The sequence below is a fragment of the Octodon degus genome, unplaced genomic scaffold (assembly GCF_000260255.1).
Source record: "Octodon degus isolate 3935 unplaced genomic scaffold, OctDeg1.0 scaffold00178, whole genome shotgun sequence".
NCBI classification, from domain to species: domain Eukaryota; kingdom Metazoa; phylum Chordata; class Mammalia; order Rodentia; family Octodontidae; genus Octodon; species Octodon degus.
The window spans coordinates 1289035-1298108 of record NW_004524754.1 but is presented as its reverse complement, the minus strand read 5'-3'; the positions used below and the strand labels follow the sequence as shown (position 1 = coordinate 1298108).

At 48.5% G+C, this 9074-nt stretch overlaps 1 protein-coding gene across 1 annotated transcript in view; it reads right to left on the bottom strand.

Moving 5' to 3' along the window:
• Positions 1-4821: 4821 nt before the first annotated feature.
• The window catches only part of Vwf (von Willebrand factor), a 143387-nt gene continuing 139134 nt past the window's right edge, over positions 4822-9074 (bottom strand). The window contains exons 49-53 of the mRNA XM_004643560.2: positions 8650-8748; positions 7913-8041; positions 7367-7406; positions 5529-5626; positions 4822-5100 (exon numbers count right to left, since the gene is read on the bottom strand). Coding sequence (XP_004643617.2) covers positions 4912-5100; positions 5529-5626; positions 7367-7406; positions 7913-8041; positions 8650-8748 — 555 coding nt within the window. The 3' untranslated portion in view covers positions 4822-4911. The remainder of the gene's footprint in view (positions 5101-5528; positions 5627-7366; positions 7407-7912; positions 8042-8649; positions 8749-9074) is intronic.

Sequence of the window (9074 nt, the reverse complement as noted above, 5' to 3'; positions counted from 1 at the left end):
GAAGAAGAAGACGGGCTCCCGGAAGAGGCAGAGTTGTTTCCTGTGCCCCAGGTAAAATGAATGATGTCAGAGCCCCTCCTCAAGGAGGACTAAGGGCTGGGAGAGGTCACACGGGGTGCTGTCCTCAGCAGACTGCTAGCAAACTAGCTCTGGATGGCTGTTTACTTATCCTCTGATACCACGACATGCCCAAGGCCTTATCAGAGGCGGGAATCAGTAACTGAGAAGCTGCTGCACCAATTCAATGCTTCCTCTCTCCTTGATTATTAACAACAACAACAAGGGTCTGAGGCTTGTTCAGCTTCTCGTTCATCTTGTCCAGGTTCACTTGGAGTCGCAGGTGCCCCAGGACAGGTGTTAGAATGCGGCTCCCACAACTCAATGGATGCTCAGGACACGTCCCGACAGGTGAAACTTACCGTAGAGTCCCGGGGCTGCCATGGTATGGACTCACGAGGTGCAAACCCCAGGAGGCACCCGACCTTGCCGGCTTCTGAACTGGCTTATCCTGCCGCGCGGCTTATTCCATCCCGCTGCTCAGCTGGGTCCGGAGGTGCCCGCCCCTTGCCTGCCACCTCCTCCCCCTTCATCCCTTCCCAGCCACGGGGCCGCCCCACGGCATTCTCCTTCTGTCTGCTGCGCCCAGCGCTCACAAAGCGCGGGGAGCCAGTGTCAAACAGGTTAGCAGGATGCTGCGCTCAGCGAACCTAGCCGCCTCTGTGGAGCTGGGGGCGACGCGGTGGAGAAGGCTGCCTGCGCGCCTCTCCTCCACTCTCAAGCAGGCGCCTCACAAACTGGTTCGCCTGTGAAAATTCAGCCGGATTATCTCATGGACCGTCTGGCTGATTAGTTTCCAACCCTGCCAACAAAGCCTCCTTCCTGTGGCCTCAAAGAGTCACCCAGAGTCCAAAAGATAGTTCCAAGCAAGGAGCAGGGCTGTACCCTAGACAGGGCTCCCTGGCTACTGCAACATTCCTACATCAAAGCCAGGAGCAGGAGCCCAGGAATAGGTGCGGTGGACACCAGCAGAACAGGAAGAGTGCCTGCAAGAGACAGGAGGAGGCATGTGTTTTGTAAATTTCCCTCAACAGCTAAGATGGATGAAAGCAAATTGATAAGATTAAGTAAGTCCCTTCCTTCCCTAGAGGACAAAAGTAGCATCATCTTCCTATGACAGCTTAGGGACCCCATCACTGTCAGAGGATGGAAGAGTAGATGCCCAAAGAACCAATCCAGACTGTGGAATCTACAAGATGCTCAGGAGCAAAACACACTCATTAGTACTGTGGTCCAGAAGGTGAAAAATATGCACTGTCCATGGGTTATTTGCACTCACTAACCTTACGCCTGAGGAATTCTCTCTCCAGCCTTGGTAAGGGGGCTGGTGATGGTCACTGCCATTCTATACCCAAGGAGATGGAGCAGTAACAGGGAGTAAGCCAGCAGCACAGAATGAGCCCAGGCAGGGCTGGGGCAGCCAGGACACAGTCTGCCCCAACGAGGGGCTTTATTCCTCCACTCCCAGTCAGATGGGTGATGTTTAATGCAAGATCTCATCTTCAGCCTCCCTGCTCAAAGCTGTCCCTACACAAGTTATTTTGATCCTGATAATAGATCTGTGTTAATTACTACAGTGTGCCCATTTTACAGATAAGACTAAGGTGTCAAAGGTAAAGCCACTCCTTCTGAGGGGTGCCCCAAGTCCCTGAGCCATGCTGGGGCCAGCATCTGGGCTCACCACAGGACACACTGCTATTCAGCTTCTCTCCTTAATAAGGCCCTTCTCTCTCTGTTTACTTCAGTGGGTCCTTCCTCTGTCTTTTCAATCCCAAAGGATTAGGAAATTTCCCCTCTGTTGTTCCTTCATCCATTCCTTTTCCTCTCTCTGCTACTTTAGCACAGACCTTTCACTTAAGACTCTCCCGAAACACTCACTTTCAGAAGCTCTGTCTTGTCGGGTTAGTGAGAATAGTGGAGGGTCGTGAGCCCAGGAGCAGACCCTGCTCCAGGAACGCCTGTAAGTAAAGGAAAACATTTACTCTCTCTCTCTCTCTCTCTCTCTCTCTCTCTCTCTCTCTCTCTCTCTCTCTCTCTCCCCTCCTGCTCCTCCTTCTATACCTTTTAATCCAGCTCCCCATCCATTTTGTTTTTAATCAAAATATGCAGCTTTCTTGCATCAGTTTCTTCCTTGGTAAAGAAATGGCACATCAATACCCATGAGGAGACCTTCAGGCCATCAAAGCCTTCGGGAAAGCCACTACCTGTGATGGAGAAGCAGCCCCCTGCAGGGCTTCTCTGCAGCTGATGCCTCTAATAACACCCAGTCCCCAGGTAGAATGTTAGATGATCAGTCAGTAGAGTGACAATTAATTCCCTGTCCCTGGATCTGGTTTCTACCAGTGAGACCTCAAAGTTGGGAAGGGGGTGGGATGGATGGAGAGATGACAACCTTTGAATTATTGAGTAGTTATATAAAACTTCTATCTATTCTTGCTTCCCTCTGACCCACTAAACCCTCCCAAGCCTACTCAACACAACCTGTGCCATTTTCCTGGGTGCAGCTTCTCTCAGCTTAGTCCCATAACGCAAGTGGCAGAAACCTAGAAACTGTGGAGATACTGGCTCCCATGATAGTAAGGTCTGAATGCACCGGGATTATGTGGCTCTGGCAGGATGACCTGGATCCTGCCTAGATGCCAAGACAACTGAATTGTGAAACTGGCCCTGCTGCCCTGCAGCTGTGTGGTCTCTGCTAGTCGCCTGAGGTCTGTGAAGTCCTTTCACCAGCTGTACAGGGTGGCAGAGGAACTACAGGGTGGATGATGCCTAAATCCTTTCCAGCTCTTCCTTAGTACTTTCAGTGAGTTGGGTCTTTCCTAAATTAAAAAGATTTAGCCATGTGGCTCCCAGCAAGCAGTGCAGGTTTTGCAAAAACTCACAGGTGTGTGTGTGCATATGATTGATGTGTACATTGAAGAGAAATTGTATCTTTGGAGGGTGGGTTTGTTCTGAGACCTTTTTGTAGAAAGAAATGATTTAATTTGCAAAGACTTGCAAAAATCTTCATCAGTCCTGGATGACAACAGAAAAATGGAGCTGCTGGAATTCATAAGTGTGTCATCGTGTTACATTTTTAAAAACATAGTCTGATCAAAGCTGATAAATTTGGAAATGATTTGTCATTGTGATCAGATAGTGTAATTTAATTGCATTTAAATACAAAATCAAAACCTTTTTGCAAATTTTGAAGATTGTTATGCTATCTTGGAGACTGAATTTTAATTGGCTTGAGAAGAACTAGCAATAAAATGTAAAGGTGATAATGAAAAAAAAAAGATTTAGAATGAAAATCTTTCTCCACCAAAGTGCTACAGCATGTCCCAGATGTCCAACAAGACGTGATGCGCATGTACTTTCTTTGCCATGTATTTTCAGGAAGGACAATCTCTGACAGTCCCAGTTGGAGATTCAGGAACAAGATGACACTGTGTTATCTGCACCTGTTCCCACCTAAGGATATCTTGTGTAGGCAGGGCTTTGGTGTCCAGAATAAGGCCCCAAAGAATGGTGCCAAGCTTTCTCCCCAAAAGGCAGCATTTTCAGCCTTCAGCATGAAGGAAGTATCTAGTCCTGGGCCCCTGGCCTTAGAGGCACATTTGTTTGCCTTTCAGACTTACTTTCTCCTTTTTATTCTTGTCTTTTTTCTTTTTCTTTTTCTTTTTTCTTTCTTTCTTTCTTTCTTTTTTTTTTTGTATTTTAGGGAAGGGTCTTCAGGGTGTTCAGGGTCTCACTACTAGATCAGACTCGTAGTAATCTGCCTATTTACAGCCTCCCAAGAGCTGGGATTACTGGTAGGCACCATTAAGCCCAGTCTCAATTGCTGTCTCAGCATGTCCCAGGGGGCAGGGCCAGCATGGCAGGCCCAGGGATTGAACCCCCGGCCCCTGCACCTGCCTGCAGGCACTTTAATCCACTGAGCTATTTGGCTGGCCCCTCTTGTCATTTCTCACATTAGAACAATTTTCAGTTACCAAAGGACTTCCAGGTGTAATTTTAGGCAGACATTATTTATACGCAGCAACCATGAGTCAAGCAACCATTCCAGCTTTCCAGATGAGGTAATGGAGTCTGGGCCATTAAGGGGCTTTCTGAGATGAGCAGTTGAGCCAGGCAGCTTCCTGCAGTGGCCACCCTCACCTCCAAGTGCCCCCTGCCTCACACCTTTCCCTCCCACAGGGCCACCAAGGCACAGGAACTTTGTCAGACTGCACAAACACCTTCTCCACAATATCACCTGTGTGGCAGGTGCCTGGCTGGAGTGCTCTCCCCTCCGCTGTCCACAGAAGGTCCTCCTGTGAGACTCTGGAGCCCTCAGGCTCCCTCAGCCAGTCCCTGTCACTGCAGACCACTAGGGTGAGCGTCTCAACAGACCCGCTCATCCACCACAATCTTCCCTTTCCTCCCCCACAGAGCTCTCTTACTATCTTCTTTGCCATCTGCTCCCTCTCCATGCCCCTCACTCATGCTGTCTCCCTACACTGTCCTCTCATCCACTCCACTCTGTCCCTTCCCATGCCCTTCCCACTGTGACTTCTTCTCCCCTACCGTCTTCCTCTCTCAACCTTAACCCTTGCCATGCCCTGTTGTGACCTCCCACCGCTACTCTCCCCTTACTAGGCTACATCTTTCAACTGCGTAATAAGAGGAGGATCCTCTGGTGTTCATAGGTGGTGTAGGTGTCTTCTCCCTTGGAACCAGGTTAGGAATTCAGCCCCAGCCCACAGCAGCTGCCACCAACCTCAAGACACCACAGCCTTTTGTACTATGAGACACTGAGCTTTATTGTGGGGTAGGGGGAGGGGCACAGGAGCAGGGTGCTTGAGCACCAAGCAGAGCCTGGTGGGCCAGACTTCACTTGCCACACTTCCGGGGGCTGCACCGGCACTGCCTGGCATTGAGGACCTGGTGCTGCACCACCGAGCCATTGGCACAGTGCAGGGGTACCCACATGGGCTCTGTCAGCGTTGGCGAGCAACAGGAGCACTGGTCCTGCACATCCTCAGTGTCAATTGAGTACACAGCTTTGCTGGTGCATTTGCCCTGCAGTACAGAGGAGAGAGGTGAGACATGGCCAGGCTGGAAGAGCTAGGTGGCAGGACTCCGGTGCACCCTGCACCCTCCCTGCTGGCTCCCAGAGACAGCTAGGTCAGCCCAGTGCTTCCTTCAGGAAAGCCTGCATCCCTCTAGCCCAAATCCCCCTAGCTGCATCTGCTCCCCATGTGGGGTTGCTCTCCAGGAAGTGTAGCCCTATCTTCCATAAAGCATTCCCATTCTCTTGAAAGGACTTAGTCGGTCTTTCCTCAGGGGCTGAAAGTTCCTAGTTTCCTAGTGAAACATCTGTTCTTAACAGTGTTTCCCTCCCCTTCTTGAGAATCCTCCAGCTCAGTCTCTGATGTTCCTGAAGTGTCCTGTCCACCCAGGAGACACAGCCCTCCCACTCAGGCCCAGGGGGCACCACGGAGCCTCACCTCACAGTAGTGAATGTCCACTTTCTCTTGAGATGTACAGTCGCCCACCTTGATATACTGCAGCCTGGCAGTGATATCTCTGCAGTCGGGTGCCTCACCTGTAGGACAAGGAAAAGATGGAACCTGGGGTTCTACACGGCTCTCTTCAGCCCTGGTTCCCCCACTGAGCAGGTCATAGGTGCATCCTACAGCCAACAGATAGCCAAAGCCAGCAGCATGGAGGGGAATGCAGCTGTCCTGGTTTACCTCAGCTTCTAGCCCTTCAAACTCGGAGACCTCGCTGGAGTAACTCACACAACAGTACAGATTTAACTGGAGAAGGAACTGATACACTGTGCTTTGGTGCAGGTGGATTGGCTGTGACTTTTATACACTATAGACTTCAGAAAACATAGTGGCTGGAACATACTAGATAAGCCTCTCATCCTATAACTATATGTAGAAGCCAATGGAAATAGCTAATAATTGGAGTGGTATTAATCCATGGGCTGGTCTTAAATCCATCTCTGCCTCTGCATAAAGGCAAGGTGAGTGTCACTGCCTCTGTGGAGCCAAGAAGCCCTAGGAGCCTTCCAGGCAGAGCTCCCTCTTTGAGGCATTACTGCCTTCATGTTGCCAGCAAGGGTTTTCTTACACACAGGTAGCAGCATTCAGACCTGAGGCTCTGCCTGGCTCAGGAATGCTGGCTCGCCATCCATCCCCAGCTGAGCAGGAGAATTTTCCACTATGAAATGACTCCAGGTCTAAATCAGCCCTAACCACAGATTAGCCTGCCTGCCTCCATACTTCCAAATAATTTCATTCTAAAGAGAAAATCTGCCAATGACTTTAAGAGGCTAAGTAAGGAAAACATATTTAGACTGACATGTGATATTCTTTTCTGTAGATGTAAACCCTTGAGCCTGGTTTGTTTTTCTTATAGAAGGTCTCAAAGCCTTCTATGCACGCTACCCACCAAAGGCCCCTTGTTGCAGGCATTGTAGATAAAAGTGTCTTAATCAAATTCCATGCACAATGCCTACAGAGAATTCATCTTCTCTGATGGTTTCCTGACTCCCTGTTCTTAAATCTTGCAGAGGACAATTCTTAAAGGAAATGCTTTCAGAATACCTTACTGCAGTCTGTAAATGTGGCTACACCAATTACAAGAATTGTCAGAGCAAGCCACCAAGAAAAAAAAGGAATGGTGGAATGCGGAAGGTATTCATGCTTACACACTTCATTTATATTTCTGAAAATAGGTGTGGGCCCATGAATCCAAAATAAACTAAACTGAAAACCGAAAAAAAGTAGACCAGGTAAATAGCTCTAAGTGGCTTGTGAACACAAGAATGTGAGAAAAGAACACTCTCAAATGTGTAACTCCAAAACCATGGCTATGGCTGGCTAGAGTCAACTACTGCGACAATTGCAAGGTCAAGGCACAAACAATGAAGGCAGGAGATAATAAACGTGGGCTGCCTCTCTCCGAGAGTCTCCAAGAAAGGGCCACACTGCAACGAGCAGACGCAGAGTAATGCCTCTTCTGCCAAGATCGTGGGCCGAGAGTGCCTATCTTCAGGTTGGAGAGAGAGAGACACTCTCTCAGGATAAGCCTATGAACAACCAAAGACTGTTAAAGCAAAGTGGTGGAGGGGGGGATCTCAGGCATTTGAAAGGAGACTTGAACACAGTCAGCCTAGTGATACTGAGAGAAGGATGCAGTTCCCTGTTGGGTTGAACATAATGACTGGCCAGAAACCAAGAAATATCTTTCTGCAATAAAGCTTACACCAAAGAACAGTGTCTGGACTGGGTCTAATGAATTTCAAGGGACAAAATTTCACTAATGTACTCACATGTGTCACAGCAGGTGCCTGGAATTTTCATGATTTTCCCCTAAGAAAAGAGCAAATCTCAGATTAGGCCCAAATAGCTCATAGTGGACATAGTTTTCAAGGCATTCTGGATCCATTCCTAGTTCTGGATTCACAGCCATGAGTATTAGACTCCAGATGTCAAACGTGCTTTCCCATCACAACTATGAGCCGACTGAGCATGCCACCTGCCCCGCGGAAGCAGCTGTGAAGATTCTGAGTTCTCTTCCAGCCGAATCATCGGGATCCTCCTTCCAAGGGGAACCCAAGTCAGTTTGCTCTCTCAGTCTCCTATTTAAGGATCGCAGATCCAGATTCTTTCCCTGAGACTTTTCTGTAAGACTATCCTATACTTCACAGATTGTTTCTCTCTTCATCAGTTTTTGGTTTTGTAATTTCATCAACTCTTCAACTAGGCCAGAGGTCCACCTTGGACACTGCGAAATCACTGAGAACCTGGACTCTGTGCTGTTCAGAACTCTATTTCAGAAGCCACAGACTGACTCAGGGTCTGGTGCAATCACTCACCCCCTCAGCCAGACATCTGTGCTGATCGAAGGGCGGACATCCTGTGACCCTCTTCTCCCAGATGTACTCTCCCATCTCATTGACTTTGCAGAAGTGACTGTCACAGCCGTCCTGCAGTGTCTCATCACGCTGAAATGAAAGATAGGAAGTGAGGAGAGTGAAGGTTCCAAAGTTTGGCCTTGACTTCCTGGAGTTACTGAATCAATCTGGAGAAGTGTGGAACAAGAATGAAATATTATATATAAAGTTTCCACACTCCAAATATGAAATAGAAGCTGATCCCAGTTTCACAACCTACTTACTATGAACAGGGCTGCATAAATGTGGAGAATCCTCAGAGTATGGTGACCACATAGTGCTGAAAGGGGGCGCAAAGGCTGATGACTGATGGCTGCCTGAGACATGACCCAGGAGGACCACCTCGCAGCTCCAGCACATGATTCTGACTTGTGAGTTCAGAGTCTCTTTCATCAGGAAGCCTGTCTAGTCTCAAGCTACAGAACATCTCAAAGATCAACCAAACATGAAGCCACACATCAGCTGTACTCCTGTGTTGTGCAGTAACAAAACAACTAACTCAAAGAGGAAGTCCTGTGCCTTCTCCCAGTCATTTATCTTTCCTATAATAAATTAGAAAGAAGTGGGAAAGGAACCCAAAGTTTCTCTTTCTTGAAGGCGCCAAAGTAGGAAAGCAGGTGGCAGTGTGAGAGGGGCTCTTGCACCCCACATGCTCCCACCTGCAGCGTCATGATCTGTCCTCCTCTCAGCTCAATGGTGCATGCAGTAGGCAGGCATCTCGCACAGCATTCACCTGGGCTCGTCTCTTCTCTGTAGCCCTGTGCCCAAGACAATAGTGGTTACCCCCAGCCCCAACACATGACAACTACAAGCCAGCCTGCCTTGCTGTCCTCTCCTCTCTCCTATCTCAGCACTGCACTTGGAGTTCAGAAATTTGCCACCCACCTCCAACCAACTTCTGTCAGTGCTCAGCCTGCAGACGGCATTTCTTCCTTCCTTACATATAGATCATGCTCAAAAAAAAAAAAAAAAAAAAACCATATAGATCATGCTCAAGTTGTGGCTATTATACCCCTGCCCTAAGCTCATAATTTCAATTATCTGATGAACAATTATGTATCTTATTATTATCCATAAAATTTAT